Below are 25,091 nucleotides of genomic sequence, written 5' to 3' on the forward strand. Positions count from 1 at the left end.
AATTTTTAGATCCCAATTATTTTGGAAAACGATGTGTCTTATACATGGGGAAATATAGTAAGCCAATCAGCTGTAGTGTGCTAAAACAGAGTATCATAAGTTTAAAAGGTTCAAAGATTCACTACTGTCTCTAACATATAACATCCATTCCATCTAAATCCACCAAACATATATCTTTGACATAAAACCAACAAATAAAAAACCAAGTCATGCCCAAAATAGTTTCACAATTACATTTATCCTGCTTGAGTTCTAACTACATCAAAAATCATTATAATTATTACTATCCTTATTATATAATAATATTGCATACTAATAATTGTCCTCAAATGGGCATTCCTGAAGGCCCAAAATATGTGATTGCTAAAGTTCTGTTTCCAAAGCTAACAAAATCTAAAATTAAGGAAAAAGCTCAACCCTGTAATATTTTTATGGGGTCCTTTCTCTTTCTAAAAGAGGCAATTTTTAGAACATCTATGGTGATAACCTGCAGTAGAGAAAAACCTTGTAAAAAAAAACTTCCAGCCTGACCAGGAGGTGGCGCAGAGTGTCGGACTGGGAAGTGGAGGACCCAGGTTCTAGACCCCGAGGTCGCCAGCTTGAGCGTGGGCTTATCTAGTTTGAGGAAAGCTCACCAGCTTGGACCCAAGGTTGCTGGCTTGAGCAAGGGGTTACTTGATCTGCTGTAGCCCCCCGGTCAAGGCACATATGAGAAAGCAATCAATGAACAACTAAGGTGTCGCAACAAAAAACTAATGATGCTTCTTGTCATTTCTGTCTGTCTGTCCCTGTCTGTCCTTCTCTCTGTCTCTCTCTCTGTTTGTCTGTCCCTGTCTGACCTTCTCTCTGTCTCTCCATTCCTGTCTGTCTGATCCTGTCTGTCCTTCTCTCTCTCTCTGTTTCTGTAAAAAAAGGGGGAAAAAATTCCAGAAAGTAAGGTTTTCTGTTTATTTCCATAATCAAATCTTCTTAGACATAGTGTAGAATTAGCCCTTCCAAGTCTAAGTTTATAGAACTCCTTATTTTGATACAAATATTTCCAAACTCCATTCTACCCCTGAACATTAGCCACTGTGATGTGCTACAGGTGCTTAATCAGACTGGGGTGTGCTACAAGTGTCTGCCTATCCTCATCTTGTCCCCAAAAGGAGTATGAGAAAATATTAAAGGAAAGCAAATGATAGCTTCCCAGACACCATGCTTGTGTTTTAGATCAAATTTAGAGAATTTGGGGTTCGGTCTGATCAAAACAGAACAAAGCCCTAGTTCCAAACATGCCGGAATAAGAAATACATGACCAAGACAGAAGTTTATTAAAGCCAGAAACCAAACTCAGGCTCAGAGTAGCAAGAGGTCTCTATACTGAGTCTCACTATTTATATAGCTACAAATATACATGTAATAATGCATATAATTTGGCCATTTCAAATGGCTGAATTCTACACATTGTCAGTCCTGCAGGACAAATATACTGATGTCCGTGTGGAGTAGTGATACACCAGAAGGCAGGCATTTTAAACTTATTTGATTTTTCAGAAGCTACCTTAATTCACTATGCATACTTTAGAATTCAACTTATCACCTCCTCCAGAAGCCATCCCTATAAGCCTTCTTCCTCCTGCTCAAGTGCCCATTTATATGTATTATAGAACCATTCTCATTCAGAAATGGTTACAGAGAATATACCATGTAACAGACACTATGCCAGAAGATACAATAATGAGAAAATGCCCAACCTCCAAGGACATTACAAGTAAATAAACATACATGCATTCAACAAATAATTGCACAAATGATTATTTCATTGTTATATAAGTACTTAAAACAGCGTGCAGTGACAACAAAGTTCAGGAAATCTAATGGGGTCTGAACGGAGTTGAGGAAAGGCTTCCTGGAGGAAATGTCCCTGACGGTGAGACCTGATGAACAAGGAGGAGGTAGCAACTGAGAAGCACAGCAAAGCACTCGCACAGAGCACAGCGCAGGTGAACGTTCTAACATGAGGAGGACCCCGGTGCCTTCCAGGAGGTAAAAGAAGGCCACTGGGGCTACAGAAGAACAAGTGAAAAGGAGTAGCTCAAGATGAGACTGGAGTGGGATGCAGAAGCCATTCACTGTAGACTGTTAATATCTTTAAATTTCATCCTCAAAGCAATGGGTTTAATGCAAGAAAGTGACACAATTGGACTCCATTTTCAAAAAAAATCACTCAGGCTATTGGAAGAGAAAGAATGGATTAGACCCAAGCAAGAGCAAAAGCAGAAACACCAACTATAGAGTTGTTACAGAAGCAATCATGGAAACTGACTACAGGCATACAACAAATTGAGAGATATTTAAAAAAAAAAATACTGAACTGCAGCAAGAGAAACATGAATGCTTTAACACGAAGCTACCCCCAAACATCACCTGGCACAATGCAACAGTAGATGTGAGGATCAGCAGCCTTCTTGCTCCTGGAGGGAGCCAGTCTGGTTTGGGTGTCCGTTAACCCTTTGAGGAGTGAGTTTTCTTCATAATCGCTGACTCCCGGGAGTGAGTTTTTTTTCAAAAAATGAAATTAGTTCCAGTTCCAGTTTTATTAACTTAAAATCATGTTTGTTTCATAACCAATTTATGGAAACAAGAAAAACATACATTTGCCTTTTTTTAATGTTGCCTTACACATTTTTTAAATAAATTGATCATATTCTGGATGGTCAGGAGGCATGAGGTCATACATGAACATTTGTACTACTCAAAGAGTTAAAAAACTCCATGCCATTGAAATCAACAGTAATCAATGACAAACAATAGACAAAAAATTTTAACAGGGAAAACTGGGAAACAAGATAGTCATAGTAGTCACGACGACAAAAACTACTCAGAGACCAGATGAAATGCACCGAAGGATCAAGGAGAGGCAACAGCCCTGGTCAGCAGACAGGACTGAAGCCCTGTCCCCGGCCTTACTCAGATATTAGCAAGTCCAAATAACTCAAGGAAGCAGAAAGAAGAAGCTTTCAGGGGTGAAGTAAAGGACAAGGAACATGCTGACTCCTAATCTCTGTTCTGAGAGCCTAAACATTTTCTTGTTGCCAAATCTTATCCTGCTGTGTGTCCAGCATGCACTGTTTCCAGTATGGGTCAGAGAGGCCCCTGGCCTCTCATCTGCTCAGGGCTTTCGCCCTGGGGCACTTCACTGACTCCAATTGTTATCCTAACTCTGCAGGTTTTCACAGCATGTTTCCACACATAGTGTGCTATAATAAGCTCCCATCATATTCTTTGGGATCTCAAAAGTTACACATGTGCACAAAACAGATAATAGAGAGTCGCAACTATCCAGTCATTCCTAGTGAATGGGAGGCCTTACATAAACAGAAAGTAAAAGCCAGGGCAGACTTGTAAAATGCCTGAATTTTGAATGCTCTAACCCAGTGGTTTTTAATCTTTTTACACCTGAGGACCAGTGAAAACAGGAGAATTATTTTGGGGACCACTAAGGCAGAAATCACCCTGAGCATAAGTAAATTCAACTAAAATCACTGGGTCTATAATCTTCATAAAACATCAAGGTAAACTCTTCTGCAGACCTACACAAAATTTCTGGCAAACCAATCCACAGAACAGAGGTTGAAGAACACTGCCCTAACCCACACAGACACTCTCAGCAAATGACAGAAACCTCACTGACTAATGTAGCGTAAGCCTAATATCTAAACAATCATTGGCCAAGGGGGTGGGTAGACTCTAGAGTTGCTATATTATCTACAATGTCAAAATATTCAACAAAAAAATACAAGACATACAAAGAAACAGAAAACATATGGCACATAAACGGAAATAAATGCAGTCACTAAAAACTATCTCTGAGGGGCTCATCTATAAATCTTGGAAGACAAACACTTCAAAACAACTATTATGAATATGTCCAAAGTACTAAAAAAAAACCATGTTTAAAAAATTTTTAAGTACAAAGACAATGAATCATCAAATAGACATTAACAATAAAACAGAGAAATTGTAAGAGAATTAAATAGAAACTTTGCAGTTAAAAAGTAACCAAGCCTGACCTGTGGCGGCGCAGTGGATAAAGCGTCGACCTGGAAATGCTGAGGTCGCTGGTTCGAAACCCTGGGCTTGCCTGGTCAATGCACATATGGGAGTTGATGCTTCCAGCTCCTCCCCCCCTTCTCTCTGTCTGTCTCTCCTCTCTCTCTCTCTCTTTCTCTCTCTCCTCTCTAAAATGAATAAATAAATATTTAAAATAATAAAAATAAAAAGTAACCAATAGCACAGAGTTGACAGAAAAAAGAAATCAGCAAATTTGAAGATAGATGAGTAGAGATTATCCAGTCTGAATAAAATTAAATAAAGGTGGGAGAGTGGAGAACCAGACCCAGACACATACACTAACATAAACATAATGCAGTCCAAGAAATAAAAGGGGGGACAGAAAATAATTTAAAAGAAATAATAGCTGAAAACTTCCCAAATATGTTAATTTTTATCTACATATCCCAAAAGGTCATCAAATACCAAGTACACAACAAACACTGAGAAGGGTAAACTTGCACAGGGAACAGATGGACAGCTGTCAGAGGGAAGGGGGAAGAGGGGACTGAATTAAAGAAGGTAAAGGGATTAGACAAAAAATATATGTTCTTAACACATAGATACAGACAACAGAGGCACTAGCCAGAGGGAAGGGGGGGAATGGAGGTAGGGAAGGAGGGCTAAGTGGGGAGTGAGGGAATGAGGGAATGGGAGATGGGGGTGTAAAGAGATTTTCCTTGGGGCTGGAGGGGGTGGGGCATGATGTGGTGGGTAGATGGTGTCATATTGACTTGTACACTTGAAACCTGTATGGTTTGGCAAACCATGACAACCCAATAAGAGTGTGTGTGTGTGTGTGTGTGTGTGTGTGTGTGTATATATATATATGTAAACTTGAAGAGATCTACACCTAAACACATAATAGCCAAACTGTCAAAAGTCAAAACAGAACAACTTAAAAATAGCAAAAGATAGTAAGCATTACTCATCATGTCCTAAAAAAAAAAAATCTCAACAGGATTAACAATTTACATGTTATCAGAAAAACAGAAACCAGAAGCAGTGAGATGGCATATTAAAAATGCTAAGCGGGAATTTTTAAAAATTTTTAAATGTTGTTGGACCTAGAATCCAACAACCAGCAAAACTAACCTTTCAAAACTAAAAGCAAAATAATGTCCCCACATAAAAACCTGAGAAAATTTGTCAGTAAATCTACCTTACAAGAAATACTGGGGGTGCGGATGATGACACCAGAAAGCAACTCAAATCTAAGTGAAAAAATAAGGAGAACAAGTAAGGGAAATTACTTACATAAATATAAAGATAGTATAAATTATTTTTTCTCATTTCTCTTTCAACTGGTTTAAAAGATAAGTACATTTAAACAAAAATTATAAAACTACACTCTAGGGCCATGATGGCGAACCTTTTTATAAAAACGGGAGGGACCAGGTTGACCAGCACTGCAAAAGTGGGTGGTTTTTATAAAAAGGTTCACCATCACGGCTCTAGGGCTTAAATAAATATGTAACATATACTACAATACTAGCAAAAAGAAATAGGAAGATAAGGTAGCTATACTGAAGCAAAGTTTCTTTATATTACTAGAATTAAGGTAGTCTTACTCTGAAATAAATGTTTTATGTTAAAATGTATATTATAATATTCAGAAAAAATAATATAGAAATAAGAAACTCAAAATTATATTGTTTTGAAAGAGACTAAATAATACACTAAAATTTTTTCTACTTACTACAAATGAAGGTAGTAAAAAAAAAAACAAGACACAGAAAATAGAAAGATGGCAGACATAACCCAACTGTACTATTAAATACTCTATATTGATTAAACATGCCAATGAAAAAGCAGAGAGCATAAGACTAGATATATATTTTTATAAAAGGATCAAACCATATCCTGTACACAGGAGATACACTTTCACTCAAAGAAATAAATAGGTTGAAAGTAAAAGGATGGAAAAAATTTATGATGCAAAAAGTAATAATAAGAAATGTGGAATAGCAATATTAATATCCACCAAAACAGATTTCAAGTAAAATAAATGTTACTACAGAAAAAAATAGACGTTTTATAACATTAAAAAGTTAAACTAATTAAGAAGACATGCTATAAATATGCATGTATCCTCCCTAACCAATGGTGGCACAGTGGATAGAGTGTCAACCTGGGACGCTGAGGTCCCAAGCTCAAAACCCTCAAGTCAGCCCTGGCTGGTCAGCTCAGTCAATGGATAGAGCGTAGACCCAGTGTATGGATATCCCAGGTTCAATCCCAGATCAGGGCAGACATGAGAAGCAACCATCTGCTTCTCTTCTCTTCCCTCTACTCTTTCTCTCTCTCTCTTCCCCTCCCACAGCCAATGGCTCTACTGGTTTGAGCGTCAGCCCCAGGCACTGAGGATAGCTCGGTTGATTTGAGCATCAGACCTAGATGGGATTTGCTGGGTGGATCCCAGTTAGGGTTCATGTGGGAATCTGTCTATCTCCCCTCCTCTCACTTTTAAAAAGAACAAAAAATCAAAACAAAACAAAAAAACCCTGAGGTCGCCACCTTGAGCATAGGATCACTGGTTTGAACCTAAAGGTCGCCAGATTGAGGCCAAAGTCACTGGCTTGAGCAAAGGGTCACTGGCTCAGATTGAGCCCCCTCGGTCAAGGCACATATGAGAAAGCAATCAATAAACAACTAAAATAACACAACTATGAGTTGATGCTTCTCATCTCTACCCCTATCTGTCTCCTTCTCTCTCAGTCGCACACACATACTCACACACTAAAAAAAAAACAACAGATAAATAGGCATGTATCTTTATTTTGCCTTTATTTTTTGAAATATATTTTCAATGGGTATAGAAATATAAGTTGACAGGTCTTTTCTTCTTTCTGTTACACATTTTGATCAATTCTCTTCTGTTTTGCACTGGTCCCAACAAGAAATCTGAGGTAATTCTTATCTTTGTTCTTCTGTACATCTCTTTTCTGCCTGGTTTTAATTTCAAGATTTTCTCTTTATCACTGGTTTTAAGCAATTTGGTTATAATGTACCTTAGTGTAGTTTTCATGTTTCTTATGCTTGGGGTGTGTTGGGCTTCTTGGACCTGGATAGTCAGGCACCACATAAAAGTATTTCAGTCAATGCCAGACACATACACAACATAAAAGTATGATGAGCTGAAAAAATTCCTATCTACTAGTGACATCACAGCCATTGAAACACTGTAGTGTAACACATTAATCATGTGTTTGTGGTGATGCTGGTATAAACAAACCTACTGCACTACCAGTCATAAAAAAGTATACCATAAACAACTAAAGTAGTAGTCTATACCATCTATGTTTACGTATACTCAATGATGTTTGCACAAAGACAAAAAATCACATAACAATGTATTTCTTAGAACATATCCCCATCATTAACCCTTTAAGTAGTAGGAACGTTCACGTACGTCCTCACTCAAAGGGTTAACAAAACACTCATTACTCAAAGGGTTAACTGGCACATAATTGTAGAATGTTTTCATCAAATTTGAAAATCTTTCAGGCATTATTTATTTAAATAATTTTGTCTTCCTCTCCTCCCTTTTCAGGGGCTTCAATTACACATAGTTGTTTATAGCTTACTGATTCTTATTAATTTTGCTTTATTCTTTAATCTGTTTCATTTTAGATAATTTCAATTACTATATTGAAATTAATCTGTTTATTAATCTGTTCTTCAGTTTATTAATCTGTTCTTCTACAATATCTAATCTGCCACAAATCTACTGTTTGCATTTTTCATTTCTGATACTGTAGCTTTCATCTCTAGAAGTTCAATTTTAGTCTCCTATAAATCTTCCATAACTTTTTGAACATAATGAAAAGTTATTTTAAAAATTAATACCAAATACCATTATAAGTTTTAAAGTCCTTGTTTGATAATTCTAACATCTGTGTCACTTCTGGATAACTTTTGATTGATTCATTATTTTTGTCTATAATGGTCATATTTTTTCCTGCTCTTTTAAATGAATGAAAAAAATTTACTAGATGCCAGCCATTGTAAATTTTACCTTATTAGGTGGTATATATTTTTCTAATCTTGCAAATATTACTGAGCTTTGTTCTAGAATACAGTTATGCTTCTGGGAAGCAGTTTTATTCTTTTGGGTCTTGCTTCTAAAATTTGTTAGGGTGGGCTTAGTGCCCTAGTCAGTATACTGGGGCTCTTTGGCCCCTTGAGTGCGAGCACAAAAGCCAGCTTAGAAGTACACTAATTAAGTTAATAACAATGTACCTACCTATATAGTTTAAGTTTAAAAAATTTGGCTCTCAAAAGAAATTTAATCATTGTACTGTTGATATTTGGCTCTGTTGACTAATGAGTTTGCCAACCACGGGTTTAGGGTATCTATTACTCCACATCACTGAGAAAGAGTCTTCTGAGCGTTCTACCTAAAGCCCTATGACTGAGGTTTTCACAACTACCTGTTAGGAACAGACACTATTCCCAGCCCTGTGTCAGTTGCCAGAATGTTCCCCTAATTCTTTCAGTTCCCTGGCATTGGGTAGTCCCCTCACATCCATGTACTAATCAGTACTCCGCTAAATATTCCAGGGCACACTTCAAAAATCTTTGTATTGTCATCTCCTCTTTAGCTAAAACACTAGACATCAGCTGTAACCCTGCAAGCTCTAGCTGCAAACTCTGGCTTTGGTCTTTCTGGACTCTCAGCTCCATTTCTTCAATTCAGAGGTTTTGCCGGGATCCATCTGATTTGCTCTTCCTGAACCCCAGCCTGGATCACATAATGCAAATTCCTGTATTACTGGATAATTTCATGTTAAGGGATTATTATCATGTAGTTACAAGTCACATCTTTGCCTCTTCTCGTTATTTATTTCTTCTAATCTTTTTTGTTGCTTGAGTGAATATGGGAAAATTGAGTGAAAATGTTCTATCAACAGGGTAAATTGCGGTACTGTTCCCCTTCCAAGTACCAAACCAACCAACTACAATAAAAAATCCAATTTAGGGTTCTTTATTTCTAATCTCTGCTTTTATTTTTCCTGGATACTTATGTCTTTTATCTTTTTTGTCCTAGTCTCCCTTCTTTTGTAGAAGAAAGAGCTATCAATGATCTCATTCAAGATAACTATTTTATAGCAAGATGTTACTATATTTGTGAGCTTTTTCACTGACAGTCAATAAAATAGATATGCTTTCACTAATCAGAGAATAATTTGATAACATCTCATATAGTTCCAAAATCAATTTAATCATAAGGACCTAAGATTATTCTGTTATCAACTATTACAAAATGATTATTATAGAATGTTATCCCGTAATGATGGGTTAACTACCAAAAATAAGGCAGAGACTACTAAAAGGTAAGAAAATATTCTATAAACATACAGAAGATAGGCATGTTATAGAAAGTATAATGAAACCTTCAAATACGTTTTAGAATGTACTGGGCATCCCCATTTCAGGGCCTTGTAGTAAAAAGATTAATAGCAGGTTGCTTGGCTATAAAGAAAGCTGCAAGAAATTTCAGAAAACTGAAATCATTCCAAGTTTTTGAACACCATGAAATTAAGTTAGAAATTAATAACAAAAAGTTAACAAGAAAAACCTCAATGCTGGAAAGTTAGATGGTATAATTATGATATAATTAGAAGTATATTATTTAGAAGTAAATTCACAGGGACAGTCGGCACACTAACAGACCCCTAAAGAAGTCCATGTCCTAACCCAGGAACCTGTGAAAATATAACTTTACTTGGCTAATGCAACTTTATAAGTGTGATTAAGGTTAGGGATCTTGAGATAGAGCAATTATCCTGGATGATCAGGGTAGGCTCAACCAAATCACATCAGTCCTTAAAATCAGAGAGGTTTTCCTTGTTGAAGACCACAGTAAGATAGAACTGAAATAACAATCAGAGAGACACAACACTGCAGGTCTTTGAAGATGAAGGAAGGCATGTCCTACGTTCATACATGGGAAAACTTAATATTGTTAAAATGGCAGTACCCCTAGCCCTGGCTGGTTGGCTCAGTGGTACATACAATGTGGATGTCCTGGGTTCAATTCCTGGTCAGGGCACACAGAAGAAGCGCCCACCTGCTTCTCCACCCTTCCTCTCTCCTTTCTCTGTCTCTCTCTTCCCCTCCCACAGCCAAGGCTCCATTGAAGCAAAGTTGCCCGGGCGCTGAGGATGGCTCCATAGTCTCCTCCTCAGGCACTAGAATGGCTCTGGTTGCAACAGAGCAATGCCCCAGATGGGCAGAGCATCGCCCCTAGTAGGCCTGGCAGGTGGATCCCGGTTGGGCACATGCAGAGGTCTGTCTCTCTCTGCCTCCCTGCTTCTCACTTCAGGAAAATAAATAAATAGCAGTACTCCCCAAATTTAATTACAAAGTTAATGAAATTCCTATCAAAATCTCAGCAGCCAATAATGAAAATATGTCAATTACAACTCAATTTAAAAAACTTAAACCTGATTTTGAAATTTATATAGAGTTATAAAGGGTACCCAAATAGTTTAAAACAAAACTGGAAAAGAGCAATAAGTTCTCAAAGGTGACCATAAATGAAAAAAGCCAGGAGCCAATGCATTAGAAGGCAAGATCCCACCACTAATGTCTTTTAAAGTAAATATAGTTTTGGTCTTGTTAGCTTTATACTATATCACACTTTGTACGGATCTGGAAAATCCCTTAAACATAGAGCAGGTTAGACAATATTTTCATATCTTCAGAGTTACAAAAACACCAGAACAAGTCAAATTAATTTTTTTCAAGTTACACATTTTTATTTCTGAAATTCAGCAATAACAATCATGTGACTTGTTTCCCTTTATCAAAAACACAAACTTACTACCTTTCGCATCTATCCGTGCTTTTTAAAGCAAGTAAGTCTGTCCTTTGAGTTTCCTAATAATTGAGTAAATCATTCAAAGAAATAAATCAATGGCCAAAACAACTTTTTAAAGCATTTGAGTATATATTATTAGGATTACACAGAAACTAACCACATGTACAGGGCCTGGACATGTTCTAGAATGAACCCTACATTCTGAGCTAGTCTGAGCAGAGGAAGAATAGTCAAGACCCATTAAGAGACCCAGAAGGATGTACCTCAGCACACTAGTCACAGTTTTTGAAATACGTCAGGACATCCCTGAGAGCCTAACACACATGTGGCCTGGGATGGGGTAAATCAGAAACAATAGCTGAGTAATGCTTATTACAACATTCACCAGGATGAAAACTGTAGAAGACTGTTTGCATCTCTTGGCTGAGTCGTAACACCGGAAATAGTTTCACTGGTCAAAAATATCAGCAAGATTGTCAAAATAATTAGATAACAACATCTAGGAACTCTTTTCCACTATGAGATTCATACTGTATGCAGGAGGAGAAACAAAGGGAGGGGAAGGGAAGAGAGGTGAGGGAAGGGAATCTTATTTTGAAGGGTCATCGCGCAATTTTATTTTATATATACATATATATATATATATTTATATATATATATATGTATATATATATATATATATTTTTTTTTTGTAGTTTTCTGAAGCTGGAAACGGGGAGAGACAGTCAGACAGACTCCCGCATGCGCCCGACCGGGATCCACCTGGCACGCCCACCAGGGGCGAAGCTCTGCCCACCAGGGGGCGATGCTCTGCCCCTCCGGGGCGTCGCTCTGTCGCGACCAGAGCCACTCTAGCGCCTGGGGCAGAGGCCAAGGAGCCATCCCCAGCGCCCGGGCCATCTTTGCTCCAATGGAGCCTTGGCTGCGGGAGGGGAAGAGAGAGACAGAGAGGAAGGGGGGTGGGTGGAGAAGCAAATGGGCGCTTCTCCTATGTGCCCTGGCCGGGAATCAAACCCGGGTCCCCCGCACGCCAGGCCGACGCTCTACCGCTGAGCCAACCGGCCAGGGCCTTATTTTATATTTTTACCAAAAAAAAATTATATTCACTATCACAATACCCGGTACATATAACTAATTAAAACTTGTTGAATGGTCAACTGGATGGATAGATGGTTGAATGAGCAAACAAATAAGTGGGTAAAAAGAAAAAGAATGATTATTCAAAATAAAATTTAAAAATATTAGATGTTGGAGAACTTGCTGCTTCTCCACTTTAAAAATTAATCTAATCAGGGGATAAATGTGTGAGAGGTATCAGGCATAACTGAAAGAAGACCAGATTTGAACTCAGAAAGACTTAGACTTAAGTCCTGGCTCAAACTCTTGCTGTCTTGTTACACTGAGCACATTGCTTACTTTGTGTAAATCTTGGTTTTCCTCATCTGTAAAATGGGTATTACAGTAGTTACCTTACAAACAGAGCAAACCAACAACTTTCACACGCAGAACAAACAAAACCAGCTCTCAAATCAACTCCGTAATTCACAATGTAGCCCACAGATGGTTGTTACTAACAATGCTCACCATCTGGTAGCTTCCTGTTTTAAATAATGACTCTTGCTAACTAAGTGCCAAGCCTTTAAAATCATTATATTAAATGTTTGCACCCTCTAAATTTTAGTGTCCTAAGACAAAGGCCAGTGTGCTCACCCATAGTTCAGCTCAGAGGCTTGTTCAGTGGATTAAGAATAACATTAGGAAAAATCCCTTGTACGATGACAAGCATATAGTAAATAATAAATTATTGTTGTTATTTAAACATCTCATTAATAGCTTTCTGGTATCCATTTGCCACTCTACATTATCACAATTATTCCAACAAGCCCACACAGAGAATACAGATCGATCATATCAGCCACTTGCAGAAATATATAAACAAGACAGAAATGAAAAGATACGTACTGAAACATGATCTTAAAGATTCGAGTTGATTCTTTGAATCCTGACTTTTGGATTTTCTCTCTTACATCCATAAAGACCTGAGAACTTAGAAAAGTTGAGGGTACTTTGATTTCAACAGCCATTTCTAGACTAATTGAATAAGTTAAGTGTCAAGTTCAAAAGGAGAATTCCAAGTTATCACTATCAAGGTATGTTTTTTCTCTGCTGGATGGGTAGATGTAGCATCTGGTCTCAGCTGTGCAAACACCAGTTATGTAAGAAAAACATCATGCCATCTTTATCAAATCTACAAACAACCCAGATAAACTCCTTTAGGATGAATAGTTTAGTCAGGATGAATAGTTAGTATTTAGAATAACAAAATTTTCCAACTCATAAGAACCCTGTATAAAAAACACTCTTACTTAGCTCTGAAAGACTTCTTTTGCTGGATTATCAAATATCCAGAAATAATTACTTTATTATAGAGTATGACTATCCAAACCAAGGTCACTGGTAACAAATCTTATAGCAAGAGTTAAATTAAAATGACTCACAGGTATCACTGGTTACAGTGATGTTTCAATAACAGTTCTAGACCTGGCCGGTTAGTTCAGTGGTACAGCATCAGCCCGGTGTGTGGATGTACTGGGTTTGATTGCTGGTCAGTGCACATTGGAGCAGCACACACAGGAGAAGCGACTATCTGCTTCTCCACCCCTCCCCTTTCTCTCTCTCTCTCTCTCTCTCTTTCTTCCCCTCCTGCAGACATGGCTCCATTGGTTTGAGCAAGTTGTCCTTGGGTACTGAGGATGGCTCCATGGCCTCCACCTCAGGCGCTAAGAAATGGCTCCAGTTGCAACAGAGCAATGGCCTCAGATGGACAGAGCATCACCCCCTAGTGGGCTTGCCAGGTGGATCCCAGTCAGAATGCATGTGGAAATCTGTCTCTCTGCCTCCCCTCCTTTCACTAAATAATAATAATAATAATAATAATAATAATATAACTGTTCTGCCAAACTAGAACAAATCTTCACCCCAGGAAACATCTCTTCTGTTCATAAGTGTCGTCAGTTCACAAGCTAGAGCCCTCCTTTTCCCTCAAATTAAAAAATAATGTCCATTACACTCAACATCACATTCAATGGTGATAAGCTGAAAGCTTTTCCTCTAAGATCAGAAAAAAGACAAAGATACCCACTTCTGCCATTTTATTCAACATAGTACTGGAAGTCCATACCAGAGCAATTAGGCAAGAAAAAGAATTAAAAGGCATCTGAGTCAGAAACGAATAAATAAAAGTGTCTCTATTTGCAAACAACATAAGATTATATGTAGAAAATGCTAGGCTCTACCAAAAAAACTGTTAGAACTAATAAACAAATTCAATAGTTTCAGGATACAAAATCAATATACAAAAACCAATTTTGCTTCTGTATACTAACAACAAACTATTAAAAAGAGAAATTTTAAAAGTAATCCCATTTATATATGCACCAAAAATAATAAAATACCTAGGAATAAATTTAACAAAGGAGGTGAAAAACATGTTCACTGAAAACTACAAGCCTGACCAGGCGGTGGCGCAGTGAATAGAGCGTTGGATGGGATGCGGAGGACCCAGGTTCGAGACCCCGAGGTCGCCAGCTTGAGCGCGGGTTCATCTGGTTTGAGTAAAGCTCACCAGCTTGGACCCAAGGTCACTGGCTCAAGCAAGGGGTTACTCAGTCTGCTGAAGGCCTGCAGTCAAGGCACATATGAGAAAGCAATCAATGAACAACTAAGGTGTCGCAACATAAAACTGATGATTGATGCTTCTCATCTCTCCATTCCTGTCTGTCTGTCCCTATCTATCCCTTTCTCTGACTCTCTCTGTCTCTGTTAAAAAAAAAAAAAGAAAGAAAAAAAGAAAGAAAGAAAACTACAAATATTGGGTTAAAGCAATTGAAGACAAAAATAAATGAAAAAATATTCCATGTTTATAGATTAATTACTATTGTTAAAAATATATACATATTACCCAAAGTGAAATACAGGTTCAATGCAATCCCTATCAAAATTCCAATGGCATTTTTCACAGAAGAAAAAACAATCCTAAATTTGAAGGGAACCACAAAAGACCCCGAATAGCCAAAGCAACCTTGAAACCTTGAAAAAGAAAAACAAAGCTGGAGGTATCATATTTCAAACTATATTACAAAGCTATAGCAACCAAAAATACATAATACTGACATAAAACCAGACACACAGGTCATTGGAACAAAACAGAAAACTCATAAACCCAGACATACATGGTTAATTAATTTATGACAAAGAAGCCAAGAATATACAGTAGGGAAAGGACAGCCTCTTCAATAAATGGTGCAGAGGCAAATGAACAGTCTGATCCATAGAGAATGACCCAGCAATTACATTTGTCACATGCAAAAGAATGACACTAGAACCCTACCTTACACCAAAGCACAAAAGTCAACTCAAAATGGATTAAAAATCTGAACATAAAACCTGAGATCACAAATGGCTAGAAGGAAACAACATTAGAAGGAAGCTGCTTCACATCAGTCTTGGCAATGATTTTTTGGATTTGAAACCAAAAGCAAAAGTGAGTGAAACTACATCAATCTAAAAAGCTCTACACAGCAAAGGAAACCATCAACAAGATGAAAAGGCAACCTACCAAATGGGAAAAAACATATGCAAATCCTGTATCTGATAAGAAGTTAATATCCAAAATATATATATAGATATAAAAAACTCAACTCAACAGCACAAAAACGAACAATCCAATTAAAAAAATGGGCAGAGGAGCCTGACCAGGCAGTGGCACAGAGGATAGAGCATCAGCTTGGGACATTGAGGACAAATTGAGGTTCAAAACCCCAAGGTCTCTCGCTTGAATGTAGGCTCACCAGCTTGAGCTTGGGGTCGCCAGCTTGTGCATAGGTCATAGATATGACCCCATGGTCAGTGGCTTGAGCTTCCCAAAAGTTGCTGGCTTGAAACCCAAGGTCACTGGCTTGAGCAAGCAGTCACTAGCTTGGCTGCAGCAGCCCCCTACCCAGCAAAGCACATATAAGAAAGCAATCAATGAACAAATAAGGTGCCACAACTATGAGTTGATGCTTCTCACCTCTCTTCCCTTCCTGTCTCTCCCCATCTCTCTCTCTGTCTGCTTCTCTCTCTCTCTCTCTCTCTCTCACACACACACATACACACACACACACACACACACACACTAAAAATACACATATATATGGCACAGGGACAGAATAGACATTTTCCCAAAGAAGACATAAATACAAAGAAGACCCAACAGGTACATGAAAAGGTACTTAACATCACTAATCATCAGGGAAATCCAAATCAAAACCACAAAGAGATCTCTCCTCACACCTGTTATAATGGCTATCATCAAAAAGACAATAGTTAACAAATATTTGAAAGGATGCGGAGAAAAGGGACTCTTATACACTGAGGGTGAAATGTAAACTGTGCAGCCATTATGGAAATCAGTATGGCAGTGCCTCAAAAAATTAGAACTACCATACAGTATAATCCAGCAATTCCATACATTTCTGAGTATATATCCAAGGAAATGGAATCACTATCTTGAAGACATATCTACACTCCCATGTTCACTGCAGCATTGTTTATTTACAACAGCCAAGAAAACAGCCTACATTTCCATCAACAGATGAATTAAAAATGTATACACACACACAATGGAATATTATTCAACCATAAATCTGAAGGAAATTCTGTCATTTACAACAGCATAGGTAGACCTTGGGGACATTATGTTAAGTGAAATAAGTCAGAAAGAAAGAGACAAATACTCTATGATGTCACTTACATGTGCAATCTAAAATGAACTAAATTCACAGAAACAGAGAACATACTGGCGGTTGCCAGAGACGGGGTGGAATAGGTGAAATGAGTGAAGGTGGTCAAAGTTGCAAACTTCCATTTATAAGATGAAGACGTTCTGGGGATGTAACATACAATGTGGTGACTATAGTTAACAATACTGTATTGTGTATTTGAAAGCTGCTAAGAAAGTAGATCTTAAAAGTTCTCATCACAAGAAAAAAAACTGACTATTATGGAGGTGATGGGTGTTAACTAAACTTACTGTGGTAATAATTTCATAACATATACATATATCAAATCATTATGTTGTATATCTTTAATTCAATATTTTATGTCAAATATGTCAATTAAACTAGGGAAAAGTTGTTTCTTTAAATAATGTCCATGTGTCTGTTAGGAAGAGGATGATACTTTTAAATATTCATGGACCAGGAGCACTGCCCTGACATTACATTTGACATATAGTTAAATGTATAACCATGAGGGCTGAAACAGAGGTTATTATATATTTAACATATATATATGTTAAAATTAAAATTCTGGCCCTGGCCAGTGGCTCAGTAGATAGAGCATTGTCCTGGAGCTCCGAGATCACAGGTTCAATCCCCAGTCAGGGAATGTATGAGAGGAAACCACTGAGTGCACAACTAAATGGAACAACTACCGGTAAGTGGAATGAGTTGATGCTTCTCTCTCTCTCCCTTCCTTTTTCTCTTTCTCTTTCTCATTTTCCTTCTCTCTTTCTTTCTCTCTCTCTCTCTCAAATCAATGAAAAAAAATTTTTAATTAGAATTCTGTGATTACAATGCCACAGCTTGTGTGAACAAAAACTGATCACATTATTAATAAACAATAAAAGGCTACAAGCAATCAGTCTATTAGAACCTATGGGATCTGATGGCACATTACTAACAAAAACAATCCAAGGCAATGATGGACACTGGTTTCAGAAAGACAGGCACACGTTAAATAGAAAAATATATGTTTAAGTTGAAACACTTCTTAAGACAGAGGTCCAGTAGATTTGGTATCAAGTTCTAGTGGAGAAAAAAGTATCATCATAATCACAAAGTAACTAACTAAATGACACAGTTTTTATTTGCTGATATGTGTCCATAATTCTCATTTTGAAGCAAAGGTTTTTTACTTTTCTGGTGCCATCAAGTGGTAACATTATGAAGTGTTCTAGGGTTAAATGCAAATAACTTTTAGACAAATGAAACACACTGATGTATTATAGCTATGTGACTTAAACACTCGTGATGTTTTAGCACAAAAATTATGTAAAAAGAAAAGGGAAAAATATCAGAGCCAACTGTTTGCAACTCATCCCAATTTTAAACCCCTGACCCAAAAGAAAAAAATTGAGTAGATCTTTAAGATCAGAATACTTCACTAGTAAACAAAACACCCCAACAGATTATTTGAAAAACAAGCTTGTGTCAAAATGGCATATATACATATATTATCAGTCAAATCAAGAGAAGTGCTCCTTCCTAAAACTCCATTAACATGGCTATAAAATAATATATATACTGCTCACAAAAATTAAGGAATATTTTATCATTTCATATTCATTTTGAAATACCCTCTAATTTTTGTGAGTATATATTTTAGAGAGAGGGAGACAGAAACACAGACAGGAAGGAAGAGGGATGAGAAGCATCAACAAACTCGTAGTTGTGGCACTTTAGCTATTCATTGATTGCTTCGCATCGATTGGACCAGGGGGCTCCAGCCAAGCCAGTGACCCCTTGGCTCAAGACAGCGACTTTGGGCTTTAAGCCAGCGACCATGGGATCCTGTCTAAGATCCCATGCTCAAGCTGGCGACCCCCACGTTCAAGCTGGTGAGCCTGCACTCAAGCCTGATGAGCCCATGCTCAAGTCAGCAACCTCAGGGTTTCAAACCTGGGACCTCAGCATCCCAGGTCAATGTTCTATCCACTGCACCACTACCAGTCAGGCTAAAATAACTATTTTAAAGACAAAATCCCATCAGGACAAAGATTGAGAAAAAAGGTAGCAGCAATAAAATTTCAGAAGCTAAAAAGTAGATGGATGAGTGGTTAAAGACTTGGGAAAACTCCAGAAAGCTGTCTGACTTACATGGCACTAAATCGCTCCCCAAGTTCAGAAACTGGTGGTACTAGGTGGCTGTCAACTTGAGAGTAAAGGATTAAAAACAAGAGACTTAGTCAAAATTAGTTTAAAAGCACTTAGGATGCTACTACATACACTTCCTCTTCCACTCCATACAGCCAGGTATTCATCTGCGTACCACACTAGAAGAATGAAAATTCACATGCTAGGAAGAGTACAACAGAATGCTTCTGGACTACAGGACACCAGGTATAGTGAAGGAGAGAGAATAAAAATGTGTCTAACACATAATACAGGAGACTGTGGAAATCTGAATGGTACTAATAAGTCAAAGACCACCCCACAAAAAAAGAAAAGATAAAATAGCGAAAAAGGATCATTTTTGGCCCTGGAAAGGTAGATCAGTTTGTTAGAGCATCATCCTGATACACCAAGATTGCAGGTTCCATCTCCGGTCAGGGCACATATAAGAAGTAAGCAGCATATGCATGAATAAGTGAAACAACAAATTAATGTCTCTCTCAAAAAAAAAAAAAATCAACAAGCCCTGGCCGGTTGGCTCAGCAGTGGAGTGTCAGCTGGGTGTGTGGAAGTCTGGGGTTCAATTCCCATCCAGGGCACACAGGAGAAGTGCCCATCTGCTTCTCCACCCTTCTCCCTCCTCTCCTTCCTCTCTGTCTCTCTTCCCCTCCTGCAGCCAAAGCTCCATTGGAGCAAAGTTGGCCCAGGTGCTGAGGATGGCTCCATGGCCTCCGCCTCAAGTGCTAGAATGGCTCTGATTACAGCAGAGCAACACCCTAGAGGGGACAAGCATCGCCCCCAGGTGGGCATGCCGGGTGGATCCTGGTTGGGTACATGTGGGAGGCTATCTGTCTACCTCCCCACCCCCACCCCCGCTTCTCACTTCAGAAAAATATTTTTTAAAAAATAAAAAGAAAAGAAACAATAATTTTCTAGAAAGAAACCCATTGAAAAAAGGTCCCGTCAACATTTGATTATTCTGTCCAAGAAGTCACGTAACTAACAGCAGCTTGCATCACTCTACTTCTATAAGGAAAAGGCCAATAATTCAACAAAAGCTGATGCTTAACAAAAAAGGTAAGTTCTGCTTACAGACATTCAGTACCATTCAACTCTACATGCCCCATCTCACCCCCATTCATTAACGGAGAAGTTACTGCAGCCAACGAAGAACAGAATAGTAAGCAAATCCGAGAGCCTTTTACACTCTTCGTTTAAAAGCCCATTTCATCTCATCTCTTCAGGCGACTGAGAATTAATGCACTAAGGAATCTCTATGAACACTCCTGAGAGAGGTGAAGGCCAGTGAACACTGGCCATGTGAGGGGAAAAAAAATTATTATTCATAATAGAGACTTAATTAGAGACTTGATTTTTTTTAATCCTATTTTGTTGATCAACTGGTCAAAAAGACTTAAGTGTATCTGACACTGCCGTATAACCAGAAGCATGTATACATATTTAGGTCATTTAATCTTTAGTAATTTCTCATTTTCAGTCTTATTTTTATATAAGATTACACATAAGAAATAATCAGGTATATACTTTTTTCCAGATACCAACAGAAGAAACCCACTAATACAGATAAAACTGTACCTTGAACACCTTCTAGGAGTAAATCAACTCCCTTCCTATAAAAATCGGAAGCCGCTTCATAGTCGTCTTCCTCTTCCTTTTTTAAAGCCAGCTTTATTAACTCTCCTGCTTTCGCCAAATAATCTCTCTTGCCAAGCCTGGATTTTAAACTGCCAGGAAAGAGGCTCCGATTTTCCCGTTCTTCTTCTGTTTTGTTCTGCTCGCTGTCAGAAGCAACAGCCCCCAGTGCTGAAGGATCCGAAGAAAGATTGAGACCGAAAGTTCGAGCGGGAGAATTTGGATTGGAAGCCATTCCATCATCTAACTCGGCAAGAGAATCCACATCAACAGTAAGTGATATCAGGTCACTGTCACTGGAGAGGCCTGGAAATATGATCACAACAGCAAACATATTAAACTGAGAATCAGCCAAAAGAATAAAATCATGCTGACTATTAATTTTTTCATGCTATCCAAGTCAATTAGGAAGGCTGTAATTCACTGATGAAGTCAGTGCCTAGCAATCTGTTTCAGCTTAGGGCATCCATTTCTGCACTGACTTGATAGCTCTGGAAGACCATCTCCTTGCCTTAATTACCAAACTAACACTGAAGATACATCTTTATCTAGCCCTGGTATCAAAAAGAACCATTACCACAAGATCTTACTCGCCGTTTTTAGAAAGCTGATGCTTTTACACACAGCTGCTGTGAACAAGAATATTACAATAAAAGACAAAGAGTAAGAGCTAAGAGTAATTAAAATAGAAGTTCTTGAAACCCAGCTCTTAAAACTTAGTGTGTGACCAACAGCAAGTAACTTAATAGTATCACTTATCATGCAGGGCATTAAATGAGGAACAGAGTTAATGCATATGGAGCGTAACAGACTATCATTAAATTGTAACTATACAGCAATTATAACTATTTAACTATTAGACGATATATATACTCAGAGGCGTGCTTTCAGGTCTCCATCCAGATCTGGAAAATGTATGCCATTTACTTATTTTTTTTAAAGAACTGAATTTTTAAAATTTTTTGTTTCAGCCTTTTTCATAGCTTTTGGAGAGAGTTTTGGTCTGTATTCGTATCCTAGTTTTTTCACAGAAAATTATTAATAGGTGCTGTTGAAATTTTGAGCAATGAAAATTACTTCTCCCATTTCATGTATACTGACTTCATGGTAAGATAGCATGAACTACAATAACAGTTATTAAACTTTTTGGTCTTAAAACCTCCTTTAAGAACTCATGACCTCAAAGAGATTCTGTTTATGTAGATTATATCTGTAAATATTTACCAATCTTGGTATTTAAAAAAATAGACTAAAAACTTTTAAATTAAACATTAAAGCCTAATACATGTTAATATAATTTTTACTTTAGAAAACTATATTTTCCAAAACAAAAAATATTTAGTCAGAGAAGTGGCACTGTTTTACACTTCTGTAAATCTTATTAACAGAAGATGGCTAGATTTGCATATCTGCTCTATACTCATTCTGTTGTCAGATGTTGTTCTGGTTGAAATATTTAAATAAACTATCACATAAATATGTAATTGAAAATGAGGTAAATATTTTAGTAGCCTTTTTAAATAACTGTGGATGTTAGCTTTTGATATTATACTAAAACTTGACAAGTGGTTGTTTCTTACAGCTTAGCTGCCATGTAGAACATAAATTCCAATCAATGAAATTTCCGTTTCTGTTACATTCAAATCCACTGGCCTGTCAATCACAGAGTGGATCTTTTTATACACTATGAGTTTATAACATCATACATTGGTCATTTTGAAAAATACTGGTTTCCAGACCCTGGTGAGTTGGCTCAGCAGTAGAGCATCAGCCCAACATGTGGAATCCTGGGTTCAATTTCTGGTCAGGGCACAGAGGAGAAGCAAACATCTGCTTCTCCATCCCTCCCCTTCTCTCTTTCTCTTTCTCTCTCTCTCTCTCTCCTCCCCTTCCACAGCCATGGTTCAAATGGTTCAAGCAAGTTGGCCCCAGGCACTGAGAATGGCTCCATTGCCTGGCCTCAGGCCCTAAATAGCTCAGTTGCCCAGCAACGAAGCAGTGGCCCCAGACTGTCAGAGCATCACCTGGTAGGGGACTTGCCCGGTGGATCCCAGTCGGGGCACATGTGGGAATCTGTCTCTGCCTCCCCACCTCTCACTTAAAAAAAAGAAAAAGAAAATACTGGTTCCCAGAGTTACACAGGTCTTCCAGATGGTGACAAGTTTCATATTACAATATCATCTGAAAAACCACATTTGTTACCATCACCACCAATTTCACCAGAAACCTGAATTTTATCAGTGGCAACAAATACTGTCAGTTGTTTTCCTTCAAGTGTCAGCTCACTTCAATTTACTTCCAAAAAACTGTTTGCCGAATTCCCAAGTCTGAATAATGATTGTTTGTCTATCAATCATCCTTTTAAGCAAAAATGGTGTTCCAGAAAAAAGCAGCAGGTTTATGGCTCAAACAACTGCACAAGCACTTTTCCTCAACACAACCATAGTAATTGAGTATAAAGAGTGTGTTATGTACACCTCCATTTCATCACACAGAATGTCAAAAAGGCATGCACCCAAAGACTGAGGTTTAATGAAATTCATTTCTCACTGCTCTGTCAAGGACACTTCTGGCGTGAGCGTTTCTGCAAGCACGTGCAATGATGACTGTGACAGGCTGGTGTCAGTGTCTCAATTCATACTCTCACTCATCAGTTTTACTCATCATTACTTTTGTGTCATCGGTCCAACCATCAACACAGTAAAAAAGACAAGTAATATCCTATATTATTAACAAAAGTATTCTGGCTTTGGAAAGCCCCTGAAAAGATCTCAGAATACTCTGAACACCATATTTAAGAGCCACTGAAATATTTACTCTGAACACCATACTTTAAGAGCCACTGAACTATTACCTTTAAAAAGCTTGGCAACAGGGTCTACATACTGATTGCCAAGTTTCTCAGAAAACTAAATATACAGTGTGTCCGTAAAGTCATGGTGCACTTTTGACTGGTCACAAGAAAGCAACAAAAGATGATAGAAATGTGAAATCTGCACCAAATAAAAGGAAAACCCTCCCAGCTTCTGTAGGATGATGTGGCAATATGTGCGCATGCGCAGATGATGACATAACACCATGTATACAGCGGAGCAGCCCACGGCTATGCCAGTCGAGATGTGGACGGTACAGAGGAAAGTTCAGTGTGTTCTGTGGCTCACTAAATTCGAATCCGTGACCAAAGTGCAACGTGAATATCGGCGCGTTTATAACGAAGCACCACCACATAGGAATAACATTACTCAGTGGGATAAGCAGTTGAAGGAAACCGGCAGTTTGGTGGAGAAACCCCGTTCTGGTAGGCCATCAGTCAGTGACGAGTCTGGAGAGGCTATACGGGATAGCTACCTAAGGAGCCCTAAAATATCTGTGTGTGAGCCCACATCAAACTACACTGAATAGGTATGAAACTGGGAGAGTTTTCCTTTTATTTGGTGCAGATTTCATATTTCTGTCTTTTGTTGCTTTCCTGTGACCGGTCAAAAGTGCACCATGACTTTACGGACACATTGTATTACGAAGGAAATTATTTCCTCAGTAAGTCCAAATTAAAGGTGAATTAAACTATATAATTCTAGATCAGAGATTGCCTAACCTTTTTGAGGGCCAGACAATGAATTTTTTAGGCTTTGTGGGCTATCTTTCACAACTAATTGACACTGCTGTTGTAACACAAAAGTAGACACCAACAATACATGAATGGATAAGCATGGTTGTGTTCCAATAAAACTTTATTATGGATGTTGAAATTTTTTAAATTAATTTTAATGGGGTGACATTGATAAATCAGGGTACATATGTTCAGAGAGAATATGTCCAGGTTATTTTGACATTTGATTTATGGATGTTGAAATTTAAATTTCATATAATTTTCTCCTGCTACAAGATAATATTCTTTTAAATCCTATCAACCGTTTAAAATATAAAAACCAGGTAGCTCAGTTGGTTAGAGCGTCGTCCAATATACCAAGGTTGCAGGTGTGATCCCTGATCAGGGCACATACAAGAATCAACCAATGAATACATAAACAAGTGAAACAACAAATCGATGTTTCTCTCTCCCCTTCCTCTCTCTCTCCCTAAAAATTAATCAATAAATAAAATGTTTTAAAATTTTAAAACAAAATAAAATATAAAAACCATTCTTAGTTTTTAGGCCATGTAAAAACAGGTGACGGCCCAGATTTGGCCCATAGGCTACCCTCTGTCAACCACTATTATATAGACTCAAACTGCTTATTTCATATCAAATAAAGTTAGGATAAAAACATGTTACTGGTAGCTAAACTCTAATTTCAAATCAGCTTTAGAATAACTCTGGCTTCCTGTCAATATATTGTTTTCAGGGTTTTTCTTTCAAATCCTCAGAATGCCCATTAAGAACTATATTTGAGGTACAAACTTCCAGTTATAAAGTAAATAAGTCACAGGGATATAATTTACAGCATGGCTACTATACTTAATTATACTGTATTGCATATTTTAAAGTCGCTAAGAATAGATCTTAAAAGTTCTCATCCTAAGGAAAAAATCTACATGTATGGTGACAGATGTTAACCAGACTTACTGTTGTGATCATTTTG

The 25,091-nt window shown here is 37.9% G+C and overlaps 1 protein-coding gene across 4 annotated transcripts in view; it reads right to left on the reverse strand.

The window, feature by feature from the left end:
• RPS6KC1 (ribosomal protein S6 kinase C1) overlaps nucleotides 1-25,091 on the reverse strand; it is a 177,942-nt gene that overhangs the window by 80,184 nt on the left and 72,667 nt on the right. For 3 of the 4 annotated variants that reach the window (XM_066361768.1, XM_066361767.1, XM_066361769.1), the window contains one exon: nucleotides 20,452-20,814. The exons of the other annotated variant lie outside the window; for it this stretch is intronic. In XM_066361768.1, coding sequence (XP_066217865.1) covers nucleotides 20,452-20,814 — 363 coding nt within the window. The remainder of the gene's footprint in view (nucleotides 1-20,451; nucleotides 20,815-25,091) is intronic. 4 annotated transcript variants of the gene reach the window in all.

The sequence above is a fragment of the Saccopteryx leptura genome, chromosome 2, assembly GCF_036850995.1.
Source record: "Saccopteryx leptura isolate mSacLep1 chromosome 2, mSacLep1_pri_phased_curated, whole genome shotgun sequence".
Classification (NCBI taxonomy): domain Eukaryota; kingdom Metazoa; phylum Chordata; class Mammalia; order Chiroptera; family Emballonuridae; genus Saccopteryx; species Saccopteryx leptura.